The sequence below is a fragment of the Bacillus rossius genome, chromosome 1, assembly GCF_032445375.1.
Source record: "Bacillus rossius redtenbacheri isolate Brsri chromosome 1, Brsri_v3, whole genome shotgun sequence".
Classification (NCBI taxonomy): Eukaryota; Metazoa; Arthropoda; class Insecta; order Phasmatodea; family Bacillidae; genus Bacillus; species Bacillus rossius.
In genome coordinates, this window is record NC_086330.1 from 163,317,439 (window position 1) to 163,337,985 (window position 20,547).

The 20,547-nt window shown below is 32.6% G+C and overlaps 1 protein-coding gene across 3 annotated transcripts in view; it reads left to right on the top strand.

Annotated features, from left to right (window-relative positions):
• LOC134527079 (endothelin-converting enzyme 2-like) overlaps positions 1–10,991 on the top strand; it is a 137,341-nt gene extending 126,350 nt beyond the window's left edge. For all 3 annotated transcript variants that reach the window (XM_063359423.1, XM_063359425.1, XM_063359424.1), the window contains exons 15-18: positions 4,078–4,220; positions 7,377–7,544; positions 9,322–9,398; positions 10,527–10,991. In XM_063359423.1, coding sequence (XP_063215493.1) covers positions 4,078–4,220; positions 7,377–7,544; positions 9,322–9,398; positions 10,527–10,653 — 515 coding nt within the window. In that variant the 3' untranslated portion in view covers positions 10,654–10,991. The remainder of the gene's footprint in view (positions 1–4,077; positions 4,221–7,376; positions 7,545–9,321; positions 9,399–10,526) is intronic.
• Positions 10,992–20,547: the final 9,556 nt, after the last annotated feature.

Below are 20,547 nucleotides of genomic sequence, written 5' to 3' on the forward strand. Positions count from 1 at the left end.
TCATTAAGATGAAATTTTCGTATGTCACCATATTGATTTTTTCCTGTTCTGCTGGAGGCCGCCATCTTGGATACCGTCGACTTTGTTTCTGCTGTTTTTTCCTAGAGAGCGCCAGCGTGGCTCTTGATTTTTTTATGTTCTACTGGAGACCGCCATCTTGGATACCGTCGAGTTTTTTTCTGCTTTATGTTCATAGAGAGCGCCAGCGTCGCTCTGTCGCATCACATAAGGATGATGTTCCATTACCTACCATAGTTATTATGGTCCTTATCGACATATCAAATTTAATTTTTTTATGAAAAATATATCGGAAGCGCTGTGATTCGAACCATCGCAGCTATGATCTCTAGGTTGGAAAACATACGCCTTTAACCGCTCGGCCATCAAGACATTTACCAGACTGAAAATTAAATAAGGTAGGTATATATAAAAATAAAATGCATTTTCGGACTTGTGATTTTTTTTTAAATTTTACGTTCGAGACAGAACCACCATCTTGTATTAAGATGTAACTGTTGTAATTATCGTTACGGCCGCCATCTTGAAAATCCGTAATTTTAATGCTACAGATTCGAGGAAAATTCCCAATTTCATCAAAAAATTTACTTATTAGAATACTGATTAATTAAATCGATTCTCGTCCTTGGTTCGAAACCGGTAAGAGCAAAAAAAATAAAAAACATCAGATCCTTTCTCCAAGGAATCCGCACGCAGACAAACTCCCCCCACCACCAATAACAAGTTATATATCGTCAACTAGTATGAAGCCTGTGCCCGGACATACCAAACCATACTATTGCTACATATTATTATGTCACATGTGTGTGTAATTTATTTTGCCATAAATATGACAGTATATTATGATTTTAGTTGCTTGAAATATTTAGTATATTTTTAACTATTTAAAGGCATAACGTAGGGAGAGAATGGAATGGTAGGTATTCGTATTAATACCTGGAAATAGAATATATACGTATTCACAGAAAATATTTTTTACGTATACATTCCTATGTGTATTTAAGAATTCAAATATGCCCATCACTGCTTGGCGTTTTATTGTGATTTTAAAACTACGAATATTTACTATTTGGCAGTCACAACCCTATTTCCAGCTTTATATGACAAGAATTAGAATTAACTGAATAAAACGGTTGATAACTTAAAAATAAACCTGTGTTTCTCTTCGTAATTTATTCAAAGTGGCGAAGCAAAATGAAAAATATAGAACTGGATAGTAGTTGCAACATTCCTAACCTGACACTTTTCCTTATATAAACACAATGACAATGAAATTCTGTAGTTTTGTGTTCTGCAGTTGGATAAAGGAAACTAGAGTGCTGCTAGCTATATGGCTATAACTGCATTACATTATTGATATTTTCATTAGAATAAGTAAAATTGTAAACAAATATGTTTCGCTTCACCTGATAATGAACAAATTTATTTTATTCCACAAGTTTAGGGGCAAGTATTTTTCGCGAATAAATGTAACCTCTCGTTGGAATGCAAGAAGGTATGCATGCACTAGTAATATCGTTGTTCGCGACAGTCTGCAACAGAAAACATTGCCTTATTTGGCCGCGTTGGATTCCGCACTGAATGGCTGCGATTCGTGTGCTGACATTAGACATGCATCAGATACCTAACCAGTCACGAATTTAACATACAGCTGATCTCGAAATCTTTTAGCGAAATATACATGTCCCTTCACAAGCTAAAGAAAATACGATGTACTGTGTATAATAAAATAACTGTTTGTAGTGAGACTGTATTTTTTGCAGTAATTTTTTCGTATTGATAGGAAAGGATGGTGTTGTATCAGGCCTCAAGATTATATATATTTATTATTTTCCTACATGTTTCACCGGACGTTTGGTATTATTGAGAATAAGGTTGCTGATCTGAGAGTAGGAAGAGGTATTCAGAAACATATCTTTGTAAGTAAGATATATATATATATATATATATATATATATATATAGATATATATATAGATATATATATATACAAATACACGTTGATGCAATAATATCAACACCAAACATGTTTTTTTAATTAACCTATAAAAATATCATTATTTACCACAGCAAATGGTTTGTTATGACAGAGAAAAAAATATTCTACAGAGTTACTATGCTCCAAACCAAATATTTATTTTTAAGAATATTTTAACAGTTGAGTGAAAAACTTATTACGATCTAATGGACGAAAAAATAAGTAAGCTTGCATTGTAATGAAAATAACGAAACAACCTTCTTTGGTGACAAAGATATCTATTATTGCGATAAAGCTTTAATTAAAAGACAAAATTTTACAAATAAAATTAAATATTAATACCCTACTTAGGTTATAAAAACGAAGCAAAATTTATTATAAATTAATATACGTTTCTTAAGTGTTATATGTAAATTGGTATATTTTCAACCAAAAAGGCAGTTTTTTTCATGCATGATATATGTAAAATCACTTCCTTAATGAAAAAAAAAAATAATACGCAATGAAATATTTTGTTCAATTTATATAAAGCCAATATTAAAAAAATGATAATAACCATTAATCCTGAGATTTCTGATAGTAAATTTTCTTGAATAAATTTTTGGAATATAAGTTTGAGGTCATAGTAATTTGTTTGCAACAAAAAGCTTCGCTTTATAGTAATTGTAGCTTACTTAATTACTGAGAAAGTTTCGCACCATTGCAATGAACTTGCATAATTTTATTGTGAATATATCGCAGCAACGTATTCCTGGCAGTGTCACACATTCCAAATAAATATTTTTTGTATCGTAAAAGCATTTGTCGTGGCAAAGAATAATATTTTATCCTGTGATCAATGCGCATGATGATGAAGGATACCGAGGCCGATTCCCCGGCAGCTGAGAAAGACGCTTTGCTGCCCAACAAGCATATTCAAAATACTTTAAATATAGTATTGGCTCTAACCAACGCTTTGCACAAATGTAGCTGCCTCTGATGAAACCAACATTGCATGAGTGTCAGAACAAAGAAGAATCAGTGCGTACGAAGAGAGAATACTACGCAAAGGTACGGAGATATTGTGTAATTTTTACTGTTCGAGTCATTAATCAGAATAATTTGTAAACAATTTACAGTCCCAACCTACTATTTCAAGAGCAAAGTTATCACCAGTTAAATGGAAACGATTTATACGCGAGGCCACTCTTATTTATAAATGTAAAAATACATGTTGTATGCACTATCTAATAAGACTTCCTGATTGGATGAATGAACATATTAAGGAGCCTGGGACGGATCTAGCATTTGTGCATGGGTTTAACATCCAGGATATTCGTGAAGTTTACCAAGTTAAAACTATGTGTCGGCCCTGGATATTCACTCCAAGTAGTGTTTTGTATCAAAACACCAGCGAGAACTTCTAACCTGTTCTGAACGCAATCAGATACGATTATCACTACTTATGTATGCCATTTTTACTCTAAGTCACATTTTAAGAATTCTTTCGAGAAATTAATACGCTAGTGTATTTTATTATACAACAAGAATTATCAGCGTGGGGTACTGTAGCTATCCCGCAATGAAATAAAATATTTTATTATATAACTTGAAAATCCACTTAAATCCTTTGTTAAACAATGTATTTTGAACAATATATGGCATGAACATATTTATAAATGACACTAGCCTGTTTAAATAATTTTATGAAAATAAAGTGAACTTAAAAATGTTTTTAATGCATAAAAAATTATTTGGCTGCCAAGAACAATATCTTTACGAAGTGATTTCTGATTGACTCGGGTTCAAACAGTCTAAATTAGTTTTGTCGTCATTGGAAGCAATCCGTGTGAGAATATAAATAATATTTTATTCAAAATTATTATAAATTAAAACATAAAATTCAAATCTCTAACAACACTCCTTTCATATAAATCCGCAAAAAAATTACAAGAGCATTTTAAATATACGTATTACAAGCACAAACGCCTGCATCTCATTTGAAATCTCAGTTTTCTGCATTTGAAACCAGTGCCTCACTCGGTATTTCTAAAGGTATTTAAGCCATGAACACGAATGTGAACATGTTCTTGTCTGTTCAAGGTGTGAAGTACGATGAGCACGGGCGGTATGACGCAGAGAATCCTCTCATAAGCGTGGATGAGTTTGCGATATGGAATGAGACCTATCTTGTGGAACCATCTGTGATGTGGGCTCTACCTGACGGACGCAACGTCACAGTTATGGTAAGAATGTGCATAAAATTAAAAAAAAATAATAATTTTCTGAAGTAACGTTTGTATTTATTGCAAAAAAATTATCACTCTTTGTGATCTTAATGTTATTTTTGCTTTACTGTGAAAAAATAATAATTGCTACAATGGGTGTGAGGAAATAACAGCGAAAATAATTTAGGAATGTCCCTAAAACAATGGTAGATCCAACATAGAATTTTTTTACGCGAAAAGAGGAAAAATGGGGGGAGAATGTCTATGGAAACGGATGATCGGTACGTCACAGTATAATAGAGAGTCAAAATTTGAAACAAAATAAAAAATAGCCATTTCAATATTTATTTTAACCCATGTCTTACTTTCAAAAAAGTCATAGTAAAATAGTAGTTATAACTTAATATTTAGAATACTTAAATTAAAGAAAAATACACATAGTAAAGTGGCACTAAACATAATCATTTTTAAAAAAAACCTAATTGAACCGATTGCGAGGGTCAGGTGTAGGTTAAATTTTTAATTTTAATTTTTTTTTGTTCTGAGTGTTCTAGGGTGTGTCTAGGGGGAAGGAAGGGGGCGATTGCCCCGTCGCTGCTTCCACAGGACCACCATTGCTTTAAAGTCTCTATCTATGCTTTTCAATGAATCAAATACAGCACATCGTTCAAGTTAGCGAGAGGTTTTAAACCTGTGCCATTTTGTTTTGTTTCCCCTTAGAAATAATCTGCAGAGTAGTTCGGTTCGGTTACATATCGTCAATTCAAAACTGTAAAACTGTTTTCACTGCATCAATGAAATTTGTTACGGTAATTAATTTAGTCATACACTTTAAATGAGCCAAAATTGGACTGATTAAATCCTGTAGAGAAAATAAATAACAAAAGCTTCAAACTATTCTTCATTCGGTGTATTCAAATTATATTGTTCTGATTATTCAATATTTTAAGAATAAATATATATGCAAATATTCTGTGACTATAGGATTTTAATTTTTGTGATTTTCCCATCTGGGGATAACAATTAAAAACAAAAAAAACCTTGGGGAGGAACTTGACGCAAGGAGTAGAAAAAATAAGTTTTAATAATGAATACTTGCATGTATATTTACAAATGGTAGACACCGTGTACACAATGGGCCCGATAATTGCGAGTCACAGGAACAAAAAAAGAGCGTTGTCGCTATTGTGTATGTTAAACGTTGTTGTTCGCGTCGCATCACAGTACTTAATCGGTCTCTCTCTACCAATTTAAGTACGTGTAGTCCAGAAATCGTCCACATTGCACGTAGTTCTGTTGTAGGGCCCACACTCTTATCTTTTTTGTAGTTGAAAAAAAATGTTCATGTAAATTTACAGATATTTGTAAATTTGTACATTTACACGAAAACAACTGTCTCACTACAAAATAAAGTAAGCAGTAATACTGGGTTTCGATTCTTACCCGGTCAATTATGCTTTGTGTTTCCCCAGAACCTACAAATAGTTAAAGTTACTTGTAAACCGTTCCCTGAATAGCTTTTCAGTATTAACCGCGCACAAAATAAGCATGATACAACAAAATAAATGCCAATTATTGAATATCAGATTATCCTTTCCATGGTTTAAAACAATTATGATTGAATGAAACATCAATTAAAATATAAAACTTTGAGAAAATTTTCGTTGTTGTTCGTGTTGTTCGTGTTGTAAAAAGTAACAATATCATTCTTGTAGTATTAAAAAATAATTCTTGGCAACTATTTTCCAAAGGAATATTTTATAAAAGTACGGAAAATATTTTCGGTACAGGATTGCAGATATTTGGCGAAAAAATAAGTGTAACCTAACATAATATATAATGCTCTTGTAGTGACATTTTATAGGAAATGTTCTTATCCGATACTAGTGTAACAAAAATTCAAATTCTAGAGCCCTGTGACATTTGCGTTATTTCATGTACCAGGATATACTCCAGCACGTGTACACAAACAAGTCAACGTCGTCTGTTCAATGGCGGTTGTCTGGATAACATATGTTTGGGTTACATACAGAAAATATATATTTTTTTTTTGTATTTTTAAAAAGATTCCTTTAGGAAACAAGTTGCCAAAGTAATAGTTTGTAAAAGGTACTACAAGATAAACCATTGTAAATTTTTACAAAACAATGATATGATTATTGCGTTTTCATATACGAAATACGTATTTGGAAATAATACTGAATACTTCTTGCCACGGTTACGAAAATTGGCACAAAATATTAAATATTGATTGATATTTTACACAAGCAAACAAATTTTAAACAATGTAAGATGTAACGGAATACTTAACAATTGGACTTAATTTTGTTTTTTTATGCTTATTGATGAGCGCAGTTAATACTGTAAAAATTTTCAGGGAACGGCTTACAAATAATTTTAACTATTGGAGGTACTGAACACAATCAATAAATAAACCATAAACCAAAACAAAATATAAATCCGCACCCAAAATTACTGCGAACATTTTTTTGTAATGGTCGTTTTTATGTAAATGTAAATATTTACAAATATCTGTAATGTTACACAAATATTTCAGTTCCTTTTCAAATTTTTTTTACAATATATGGATGAAAGTATTTTCTTATTGGTTGCTTGGATTTTTGGGCGTGTCAAATTATCCATGGCTAAAAAAATGACCTTCACACGAATAATAGTTTACATTATTGCTTATCATAAAAAAAATTACGCAGATCTCACTTTCCGACAGTTGATTGTGTGTGTGTTTTTTATTTTTTTTTTTACTTTTTGCTTACAGCAAAAACACTAGAGATTTATACCAGAGAGCTCTATACTAAAAACACAATACAGAGTATGAAAAATAACTTAGCGGAAAGAGGTGTGACTGTATATATATATTTATAGATAAATTGTTACATTTTATTTTATGTGATTTTATTTCGATCATAATTATCTTATTTTTAAGAAATTTGAAGCACTGTAAGTTTTTCCCCCCATAAATTTGTATAATGATTTGAAATGGTTTTTTAAGAGAAAATAAATGTCGTTTCGTTGTCATAATGTTGGTAACACGTGCATCAGATACGTTGTGCACACTGAGGACTGACGTGACCACAACAACTTCTGGTTCTCGCACAAACATGTTTGGAGCTGTCCGGCGTCAGTCTCCAGAGCGCTTGCTTGCCGGTGTTCCAGCTGGACGACGACTTGAGGAACCTGTGGCTGGACGAGCTGATAGCCGACCAGAGCGGGCTGAAGCTGGCGCTGGAGACGTACAGGCGGCTGAACCTCTCCGAGTCGGACCAGGTCCTGCCCTGGCTGGGCATGGACGCCACGGAGCTGTTCTTCCTGTCGGCGGCGCAGGTGCTGGGCATCAGCGGGGTTTCAGTGCGCATTTGTGCACACTTCCCCCCTTGAATCAGTGAACTCCTGCAGTTGATTGTAGATCACTGCTCTTTCTCATTCATTCTCCCTTATTAAGCATGGATTCATATTAAGACATATTATCATATCACTAATTTATATAATTTATTCACTTGGATGGTGTAGAAAGTACAAGTAAATACGAACCTGTTTACTCATTAATTGGAGAGACGGAAATTCAAAGGTTCCGTTTAGCGTTAGTTAAATAACGGGAACTTGTATCTATATTTTTTAAAAAGTTTTGCATCGTGTCAAAGTTTTTCAGACCAATTACCGACTTACAGAAAATAAACTTTCTTTGAATGATTCTTGCAATGGAAAAGACTGATTTAAACAAATTTTATGGACATAACATATTGCTGGTTTGGGATATGTGTATAAAAATGTCTTAAATCAAATATTTAACGGTCGAACCACATTTTGGCCATTAAAGATTCAATTGTCTTCTATCGAACGTGTGACCTTAGCTCAAGAAAACATATCAGCATCAAGTCTAGCCTAAAGAAGGTCATTTCTAAGCCTCTATTCACTACACAAAACTTTTATTCATCAACTTGTTCGTGTTTTATTTCTCATCGGAGATAAATACTTCTTATTATTTTAAAATTGTATTTTACTAGCCCATTCTACTAGTGCACTGTATCTAAGCAAATCAATCCAACCTCTAACATTGCATTCACGAATTGAATAACGTCCTGTGGGAGAAATGCACGTTTTCTTTGAAAAAACCCGTATAGTAAGTTGAGCAGAAATCTTTTATGTCAAATTAATGCTTACGCAAATAAATATTTGAGTGTTTAAGTTTACAAAATTCACGTGCAATAAAGCAGGGCGTAAATTTGTGTGCGTTATATAAGTAATCCTTACTAATGAGGTCCGTTAACATGTGGTAAAGCCATGTGCTTAAATATAACTATTTCAATTGAAATATTTACAACAATTGCGTAATTTATACAAGAATGTAATCTTTTTACTGTTAGCTTTTAAGAGACTTCTAACTTCAGGACAATAGTTTTGGTTCATTATTTAATTTTTTAATAATGCTCCTCAAAAGTGGTTAAACCTCTGGTAAAATGTTTTAAGATAGAAACGGAACATGGTAATTGCCATTCACTTTTTTCTCGTGTCACAAAATAAGTATTTATAGTTTAAAATTTCTAGTTTGATCTCTGTAAAATTGCGCGCATTCCATATTATTATGCATATCGCTGATGAGAGTTTTGATGCGAAAGTTATTTAAACTCCCTTAGGGTTATTTACTCTGCTTAGTAAGCAGCTTCATGTTACGCGTTGATAAATAAGTAGTTTTGGATTATAGTAACGCAGCAGCTCTAAGAAAAACTAACAAATTACATTCATAATGATGTAATGAAATTACTCTGAACAAATGCATGAAAAATATTAGTATTGATGTTTTGGCGGTTAAACTATGTACTGATATTTTGAAACTGGATATAAACTAAAGAAACTCATACTAGAAACTATACTAAAGTTAAATTTATAAATAAACTCGTTCTAATTTTTAAAAATGTTAAAACTTCTATGATTAGTCTCATTTAAATCATGTCTGACAGGATTTAGTACTATGTAAATATATTATATGCAACGGTATTCAAATTATTTAAAAATACTTTTAGTAGAAAATATTGTAAGCAGAACTTTCAAACTTGATACAAAACCTTTTAAATATTTTTTTTCTCTGATTTTTTTTTTTTAGGTGTTCTGTACGAAAGCAACTATTCTCGACAGCGCCGTTGAGTTGTTTGAAAACGAACATCTACCATCTCATGCAAGGTAAGAATTCTTTTTTCTTCTTCAAAAAAATGAAACCAACAAAATAGTCGCCAAGCATCAACTGGTGTTCACTCAGATAATAATATATCAAACGTATGGCAGAGGTAGTAAAATGATAATGTGTCGTTTGCTGCTAAGTTACATAAGATGACCCTTAAATTAGATTTTATTTAATTCTTTATGGCATGAATTGGAATGTCCTTAGTTGTAGAAAAGTGACACTATTGAACAGTAGATTTTTATTAAAAAAAAGTCACATACATAATATTACAAAATTATTAAATCTTCTGACGTTTCCTACCAAGTATTTTTTTGGTAAGGAGTCTGATGACTTCAGCCGTAGCTTTTATGATAGCTAATTTGAAGGCTGAGTCAAATCCAGATTTTAAAATCATTCGAAACATACATTCGGTAGGCAACATTAGTGGTGAATTAAAAAAATCTGTACAAAACATAATAAAAATAGCATATTTTTGTAAAATATTGTAGTAGAACAAACGCACGTTATATACACGGTAAAGTTCAATAATATAAATTTTCCGTAGAGCCACTTGTTATATCAGTCTGAATCTTTCAGCATTACAACACTTCGGTACCATCCTATCAATGCATGCAAATATAAGAAACATGTTAAAGGAGAACAAAATACTGCTGAAAAACTCATAGAAATAAGCGGGTTTCTTTAGTAGAAAATTTTGGCAAATTCTAAAATGCTAAACTAATTGGAATTTAGAAGACGACAGCCATTAAACTGGACGAACAATGTCCAGGAGTGTTTTCGTAGAATTATGGGAAACTGAAGCCAGGTTGGTGAACCTGGGAGAGAAAACAGGATGTCCCAAAATGCGAGCCCTGTGTCTTGCCATCTGGTCGTTTTCAGCTTATTGTATTTGTCTGTGCTGTCTTGTTTTTTCTGACTAAAAATTCCTTCCTCCGAAATTTTATGTTGTTCAGACATGCAACATTTGACTTCAACTGTTCTCCGTGGGCATGTGTATTTCACTTTGTTGACCAGTCCTACTGTTTTATATGACAACCAGTGAAAACCAGCAAATGGATTATGTCCAAAATATTGCGTTAAATCTGTTTCTCATCGCAAAAAACATTGAAAGAACATTTTTTTTCCAGAGTCAATTTCTTCATATCCAACTCCTACGATTTTGAAGACAAGACGTGTTCGCGGGGAACCAAAATGAATCCAAACTTCAGCGTCAAAGCCGTCCCTTTCCCGGAGGAACAAAAAAATGAACAGTGAGCTGAGACAGCGGGGTAACAAGATAATGTGAACTAGGACTCACAGGATGCAAGAAATGCCCTCTTTCCCCTATCGCTGCCTTCAAGGTTCAGTCATGAGGAAAATTCACTAGATTAAAGAATTAATATATTTTGCTTGCACAGAAAGTTGACATTGTTCTGAAGATATATCTATCATTCAACTGATTTGCTTGTGATTGTGGTAGTCACGAGTAAATACTGAGAGATATTTGAACAGTGTCTACTGAGAAACAATTCTGAACAGTAATTATGAAATGTTGTTGTTGTACATATAATTTTGTAGTCACAGTCATTTTTAATAAAACTTAATGAACCCTGTCTAATTTTTTAATCTAATTTGGCTTTGCAAAAATAATTTTTTTGAGTAACGTATGTGATATTGCAAAAAATTTTGAAATATTTTTTAAATATAAATATTAGTACTGTAGTAGTTAAATGTTTTTAGAAGGTAATGAGTAGCTGTGTAAAATATTTTGTAATATAACTTGAAAATTTGTACAGAATATTAGAAGTAAGTATTTTTAGAAGATATGTTATTATTTACGAACAGTTGCATTCATCATGTATATAAATATAATTTAACTATTCAATTTGGAAACAAATGAAACATTTTTATTCAACATTTTGTTGTACTTTTTATCACTTTGTTAATGTTTAGGCTTTGCGGGAGGAGTTTTCCAAAAATTTAATTAAAATTTTTGTGTGGAGATAGTTGGCTAAACTGAGCTTCTACCCAGAATCATCCTGATTGGCCGAACCACCAAAAAATCATGGCCGGCCGCAGGGAGAAACCACTGCTCGGCTGTGAATGGCCCTATATAAATACTGTGGTAGGACACCCAGACTTAATTTATTCCTCGCACTTGAAGATGGCTAAAACATGGCAAGCCGAAACGTCAGGCTCTTTATTGTTCTTTGGGCGTAGTCTCTACTCAAAGTACATAATTATATGTAAGAACTATGGTAATATATTGTCAAATATTTTTATCGTGTTTGGGAAGGTTAAGTTCAAAACAATTATTTAAAAAAATACTTCAAAGGAGGTGTCTGCTTAACGATACAGAACATCCTAAAAATAACACTATATAAAATAAAATTATTTGTGTGAAATATTTGTACATTGAAATAAATTATTAAAAATTGGAAACACATATTTATATGATTTAAAACTTAAAACATATTTTTTCTTTTTTTTTCTTTTGATCTATTTGTTTGTGTGCCTGTCTGTTCCTTCCGGCATCAGTTAAAACATAGGTAACTAATTTCGATGAAATATTTTATTAGTACCGCCTTCTGATAACTCAAAAACTAAACTGTGCATATTTGTATAATTCAACTACTAAAGGAATGAAGAAAGTAAATTTAAATTTAAATAATTAATCACATATTCGGATTTAATCAAGCAAAAAAAATAAATATTGATATAGTGGTTCATGCAGAAAATATTTCGCGCACAGAATTATGGTTATTTGCGGAAAATATTTTTCGCCAAGATGTTTCGCAATAACTTTTACTGTTATGATTAGAAATTTATTTTACAGGATTTATCACGGACTTTTTATACATATTACAGCATGTATATGTACAGCATGGCTAAGATACTTGCAGAAGAATTTTTTTATCGCATACTTGAATTAATAAAAAAATAATATTATTAGAAGTAAATAAAAAGAATAAAATTTTCTTGCGCTAATTCACCATCCATAATAATGAATGTTTAAACATGCACATTATATAAATAAGTATTGATTTAAATTACAGAATAAATGTTTATTTACATTTATCAATATCAATAAAAATGTAAATGTTCGTTCGTTCGTTCAAAACCTTAATTCTCAGAAAGTTCTTCACCGATTGCTTTGAAATTTTGGTACATCGTGACAGGTAAAAATATATATAACATATAGATGGATAAAAACATAGATTTTTAATATATTCATTGCTATATAGTGACATATACAGAGATACGGAGAGATTTATATATATAGGTATAATCAGGAGATATAGAGAGTGAGATATAGATATACGGATTTAGAGGGAGATATATATATATAGATATAGAGGGATGTATATATATATATAGTTAAAGAGACATAGAGAGGTAATTATTTATACGTGCATAGAGATATAGAGTGTACAGAGATATAAAGAATTATAGAGAAATGAGAGAGATGCTTTATATATGTGTACCTACTTCAAACAAATTACAAAATATAATGATTGTGGGGCATTGAAAAGCATGCCGAGCATAAGCTAGTGCATATTAAATGTATTACTCTCTCATTTTAAAGCTGTAAGTTGATTGAAAAGGTTTGTTTTAAATATAAATGACACATTTTCTTACATTCCGGAACACCACACACATCCATGCCCGTCTACAAACCCAGAACCCCTCACTCCGACCACCTGCGCCATGGCTAGAAGCGAGCTACTGCAAACATTTATGCTCACTCGGCTTTGTGGAGATCAGACGAAACGCGCAGACTTGGATGGTTATCTCAGAAGGATGCATATATTATGAATTTCGCGTACAATCGGAGTTAGAATTCGTGAACCATCGCTACGCCTTCTCTGACATTACTTCTGAGCGTCAGTAAATACTTGGGCTGCTTTGAACACGGCTGGAGTATTCACTGCACGCCATTTCGTGTGGGTAGTTCATTCACAGACTTTGCTGTAAATACTTCCCAGCTATGTTCCACATTTTGTCTCTTACTTCGCCCTGCTCGTGCTATTTCAACACTATCTGCTGGATTATAACTTTCCAAGTTGTTTCGTCTGCTTTCATGTCATTCTTCGGTGCAGGACTGGAAAATAAAATGCAAAGAATAAACACAATGTGCATTTGTAAATATAAAGGGACTTCCAAGCAATAAAACGAAAGCATTTCGAATAAATAATGTGACAGCTTCACCCCTTCGCAGATGCTGTATCTCAGCTCTACTTAGATTCCACAAGTGATAAGAGAATGCACTTTGTGTCAAAAAGTTTGAAAAATAACTTGATAGGATATTGTCAAAAAACCATTGGTGTTTTGTGATCGTCGAAGGAAAAAATTTCACAGTATTTATTCAATGGTAAAATCTTCCCATTTTGAACAAAATTTAAGATTTTTTTAATGCACTGTAGTTTTACAACAGACACACCTCATATATATATATATATATATATATATATATATATATATATATATATTTCACGGTGTTCAAAAATGCTTATCTTTTGTGGTATGGCCATATTTGAAATACAGAACACAATATAAAGCTAATAAATTAATTGCTTCACTACATCTAAATTATATATCACACAATTAATTAATTAATCTGCTTAATTTATACACACAAATACTAAAAAAAAATTGTCATTTTTACTGGTCTTCAAGCTGCTTCAGAGTTCAGGGTGGCTTTATAATAAATACAAGGGTTTATAAACAAATTACAATTCTGAAAATACTAAATATCACTAAAATAAAGAAATTATATCTTCAGATACTATACTATCTTTAAGCATATTAAATCACTTTTACAATCTTAATAATTTTTGTAAATGTAACAGAAATATGCGTGTAAAATTATAGATGTTTGTAAATTTGTACAGTTACATGAAAGCAACTGTATTACTACAAAATAGTGTTCGCTGTTGTACTGGGTCCAGATTATTACCCGGGAATTTATAATTTGTGTTGTCCGAGTATCTCAAATAGTTAAAGTTATTTGTAAACCTTCCCTGAATAGCTTTCCAGTATTAAATGTGCATATAATAAGCATGATACAACAAAATATGGCTGAGTGGTTGAATATTTGATTATATTTTCCAAGGTTTAAAAAATACGGGTTGAATGAAAAATAAACTAAAATATAAAAATGTGTGCCAATTTTTGTAAGAAATACTCAGTATTATCTCGAGAAACGTACTTCATACATGCAAAAATAACCATAGCCATGGGTTTTACAAAGTTACAATATCTTCCTTAGAGTATTAGAAAAAATTTTTGGTAGTAACTATTATTCAAAGGAATCTTTTATATCAGTACAAAAATGTTTTTCTGTTTACCTATCCAAAAAAAATTACAGGAGGGAAGAAAAACGGAGCTTTTAACTCCAACTTTACTACGGTTGTAATCATATCAGGTCTTTGTAAGTCTGTAAGGTTTAATATAAATTTGAGGAATTAAATAATAAGGCAAGGAAAACGCGCACTTATGACAGCTTTCTGTAAAATAATTACATAAACATTTTATACTAAGAATAAAAAACAAAATACATAACCAACATTAATTAAGACAGGATTTACGAGAGCTATCAATTCACTTTTTTGACATTGGAGTTGAGAAGCTATAGCTAGAATTTAGTTCAGTACATAGTACACTGACATTTTGTTGCGAAGCTTGGAGAAGACATGCCAAGCAAAATTCTGCATATCTGAATGAAATTAAATTTAAAGAAAAAAAACTGAAGAAAAAATATAGACTTAAGAGGTTAGAATATCAGGCCCACGATGTATTGTTTAGTAGCTAATAAATTATGACATAATTTGTTATTTAAGACACAATACTGAGCGAATTTTAGAGGCTAAGGCTCACTCCTAAACGCAAATGTTGATTTTTTCGTTTCTCCGGTGTTACTTTATGTAGGTAAGAGCAATTTATAAAATTTTAAACACGATATCTCACTTGGATTTTTTATTTTTTTTAAACGAATATTTACTTAGTGTAATATCATGGATGTAAAAAAGGCGCGCATGTCTTCTAGTTATCATATACGTGCGCGACGTTGAAATCGTTGAAAGTGTCACCCACCGGGGATGAGTGGCAGTCTGCCTTGGGATTCCGAGACAAGCGGCCGTGTGTACATGCGAGTGTTCAATATACGTGAGCACCTTTCGTGACGCGCGGCTATAGACTGTTTCAGCTTGGCTCTGCATGCGAAAAACTACATATATAACAAACGTTGCCATATAATCCTGTTAATATGAATGTGCATACACCTACAAAAAGTGTTAACACGCTTTGTGTGAATTGTCGCATGAAGCTTCTAGCCATGTATTTACACAACTGGATGGACGAGGCACATCACAAACAGAAAAACTAACTGGTAACTTTCCGGATGGACGGTCGCCAACGATGCGAGTAATGTATTAAAATATTTCCGGCAGCGTAGGATTAAGGTGCCTGGTGTCGACTGCCATCTTGGAATGTGATGTCACGGCGGCCATCTTGGATAACCTTCACCTTTGACATTGACGTTGACCCCGGCTGCAATCTAGGAGGACGTCACATCCGCCAGCTTTGATTATGCCATTTTAAATTAAGATGTCGAAACCGCCATCTTTTCTAGAAATTTCAACCATTTTGGATTTTAGGACATTCCACCATTTTGAATTATGATGTAACTGTTGCAATTTTTGTTTCCACCGTTATTTTGGATAGGCCCTATCCATAATTTTACCCATAAAAATGGGAAACATTTTAAAATGAATAAAAGATTATAAAATAAAACATTGATAAAAATGTTTAGCCATTTTTATTTCCGCTATTTTAAATTTTGTTGTGACCATTGATATTTATTTACTGCCCCCACCTTGAAAACCTTAATTATTGCAAAAAAATTGAAAAAGTTAAAAAATAAAATAATATATTTAAATACAATTTTTACAAAATTATAACTAAACAATGCATTTACATCATGGATCTCAAAGTCCTTGCTTCGAACCAAGTGAGGGAAAAAAAAAAATGGTGACGGATCCTTCCTCCATGGAGGCCACCGACCAACTGACCTCCCACCATCTATATTGAGGAATATATTAAATCAGCCAGTATGAAATCATAGCCATTTTGTTTTCGTCTGCTAAAGAGCACTGCTGAAATATTAGTTTAATTTTTACCCGCTATTGTACAGTTGTATTTATGTACCTTGAATCCACCATTTTGTCGGCCATTTTGAAATTCTTTTATTATTTAGCTAGAAATTCGGGAATAATTTCAAAAACTCATCAATAATCACCTATTAATGTAAGGATAGATTAAGTCATTTTCTGTCCTCAGTTGATTATTGGTCGATATAAAAAATAATTTTAGGTTAAAATATTTATTTGATTAAGTATCACATCAATTTAATATTTTACTATAGTATTTATTACCGGACCGTTTGATCTGCCATTTTGAAATTCTCTAATTATTAACCTAGAAATTCAGAACAATTCCCAAAAATAATTTAAACATTTTCAAATTAATTTACTGATTTATTCGATGGATTCCTGTCTTTACTTAGATCCTTGGTCAATGCAAAAAATACTAATTTTAATAAATATCACTTCAATTTAACATAAAAGTATCATGTTAAAATATCATAAATTATTTTACAAACAAAAAATTATATTATTTCTACTCTACTACAAGAACAAAACAAACACATCTCTAGCATTTCTCGACTTCTACAGTCTTCTTAGAGTACGAAGCAAGTCCTTTACATTACTTGACATTTATTTCCAGGGCAGTTCCATATGACAACTGATTACCACATTTTCCACACAGCAGAGATTTCTCAGTTTCATAAAAGGACAGTGATATATTTCATGATGCCTTGCATGATTTATGCATAAAAATGTCTTGCCACAGAATATGCAGTTTGGTTATGATGAATGCGCAACCAACCCTTCACAATTCCTGATATGTCTTTTTAATCTTCCGTAGTATATAAACTGACAACAACACCTGATGCACTCATATTTAATGCGTTCAGAGTCATTATAAAAGTATTGTATTACATAATCCTGAATTTTCAAGTTTTTGATGTCACAGTATGTACATATAGATGATGGAACACCGTTAGTTGCAGTATGCTTTATCGATGCCACTGGTTCTGTTAACATTCATCGACCTACTGTTGAAGACACTGCACATGTTAAAATCTCCGAGGTAGTTGGCAACACTGGAGAAACTTCAACCATGGTCTGCACTGTTGATGGTAGACCTTCTATCCATGTTGATGTTAATGATGGTAAATATACAATCGAGTTTACAAGAATTGGTAGTTAAGTTATTTATAAACGAGACTAGTCAAACAAGACGATCTGCGCCACAGCCAGTCCAGTCCAATCCTCGCTTATATACTCGCGGCGCCTGGCGTGAGATGCGAATCAAAACAGCAGCCAGTTTAATTCTGGCAACAGGTTCTTGCTTGCATTCAAATGACTAAGAGCAGATTTCATAATTTCTATTTAGACTATCTAGTCGTGAAATTAACTTACTACATTTGATACACTGAAACAGTATTGTTTGTTCATTATTCAGGCATCTGTATTTTTCAAGCCTGCGAGCGTTTGAAGTGGTAGTGAATGACGTACCACAGTAATTGCACTGACGCGATGAAAGTCCGATTGAAGTCTCCAATGTTGCTGGCGAAACTTCAGTCGATGGAAAATAACCTGCTGATTTCTCCTCTACATTTGGTATCACAGATGGCATCGGGATCTGCGTCGCCGTCGGCCTCGCTGCCATCGAGGTCTCCGCTGCTGATGGTAAATTGTCTATCAAGCTCGACATTGAAAACAACTACTAAAATTCAGGTGACGTATTAAGAGAGTATATTCGCACTGCACTGCAGTCAAGAGGACTGAGGGCATCACATAAATGCTCACAACAACTGGTATAAGGCATGAATGGTTACAAGGGTTCAAGTGCTACAAGTGTTCCAGCTGTTCAAAGTGCTCCACTCGCTCCAAGTGCTCCAAATTCTCCAACTGCTCCAAGTGCATTTTGCTCCAATTGTTACAATTGCTTCAAATGCTCCAAATGCTCCAAGAGCTCCAAATGCTACAAGTACATTTTGCTTGCACTTACCCCAATTGCTGGAATTACTTTATTATTAATCTCCAATTTGTTAGTCATTTGTGTCGATTTTTACATATTTAAGTTATAAGTTGTAAAACGAGAACCCAGTATTAGTTAGAAATCAAATTTAGTAAAATAATTCATTTTTGTATGTAGCCAGCTTCCCTCAATTATTTCAGTATGGAGGCTACTTCATTCATGTGAGAATAGTTTCCTGCCCTAAGCTAAGCTAGCAGCAGTGTCAGATGGTCGACCAATATGTTTGGATCTTCCCACGTCGTGTAATCAGTCTCTTTTGCTTCTGTAATCTTCCTCGTGTGTTCATTATTAATATTTTTAGAATCCTGAAATTTTCCTTTTTAACTCCAGCTTTTATGTTACTATCGTCATCGTTCCAGTGATCAACACAAGCTTCATCAAAATAATTTATTTTAACTCATCGATAAAAACGTTTTGGTCTCTGTGTTTCGATCTTGTGAGATTCAGGCCGTTCTCTGATATTTACAATTTCATGGAGGCGACTATAATTTTGTGTAAATATATTTTCATTTTCTATGAAGATGCTACCTTCGTCGTTATTTTTTAATTTTAAATCAATAGCGAGTACTGAGATATTATTGTTAGCATTAGCATTTCACATCCTTGTGATCATTATAGTTATCGTCTAATATTTTGCTTTCATTTCATTTACTTGATGTTGTAGACCCGTCCTTTTTATCTTTAATCAGATTAGTTGTACAAGTCTTGCGATGTTTATTCAAGAAGTATCTTCGACCGAAGGTTTTCGAACACTGACTGCAACTGAACGGATATTTCAAGGACTCTATATACACTCGGTCCTCTTATGACGTTTAGCATTTTTTTTTCTCAAAGTAAACTCCTTGCTGCAGTATCTATAGTGGTGTCCTTTCGATAATGCTACAGGTATTGAACCGTGATCCAAATTAGCTTCTGCGACTGATACCAGATTCAAACTGAGACTTTTAAATTGTAACAATTACTTGAATAGAACTGTTAATATTTCTTCAGCGGGATTTAATTTATCTCATTCAAGAAACTTGTTGCATGTAGTTCATATTACTGCTAACAGATGGTGCCACATGTTGTGTTGAGGTAAATGTTATTATTTTTACATGCTTTATATTAGCTTCACCTGTATGTTTGTCTGTCCGTCTGTAACTCTGTCTGTCCGTCTGTAACTCTTTCGACTAAGAGTGAGTGACTCATCACTGTAAAATGTCCCACCCATTTCATTACGTTCGTTAGCCGAGCGGTCTAAGGCGCGCGACTTCTGTGACGTCAGCTTTCGGATTCAGCGATCGTGGGTTTTACTCCCGGCCACGCCGAAAAAAAAATGTTTTTTTTTTTTCCCCCGGTAAATTCTAATATTATATCCATACATCTAACTGCAAATGATTCGTAGAGACTTTACCATTTCTTTGTGACGTTGCAACTCCAAATAGTTATCTCAGATGGTAATAGGTAGTGTCGGTTACTCATTTCCCTATGATAATTATACATAAATATAGTTTAAAAAACTAAAAAAACATGCTTTTAAAGAATATCAAACTAAAAAGTTAAAAATAAATATAGTTTAAAAAACTAAAAAACATGCTTTTAAAGAATATCAAACTAAAAAGTTAAAAATAAATATAGTTTAAAAAACTAAAGAAACATGCTTTTAAAGATTATCAAACTAAAAAGTAAAAAATAATTTTAAAATTAAATTTATGACAATAGTATATAAGCAATACTAGTATAAATGAGAAAAAAGCATGGGGCGCTTGATATTCAAAAAATATGGCACAAAGCGCCTCAAGCTTTTTTCTCATTTATACTAGTATTGCTTATATACTATTGTCATAAATTTAATTTTAAAATTATTTTTTACTTTTTAGTTTGATAATCTTTAAAAGCATGTTTCTTTAGTTTTTTAAACTATATTTATTTTATGTGGGATGCGGATGCTCTCTTACGATCGCACGATAAGAAAGGCTTCATTAGACGTCAAAGGGAATAAAAATCGTCATGCGTGATTGTGTT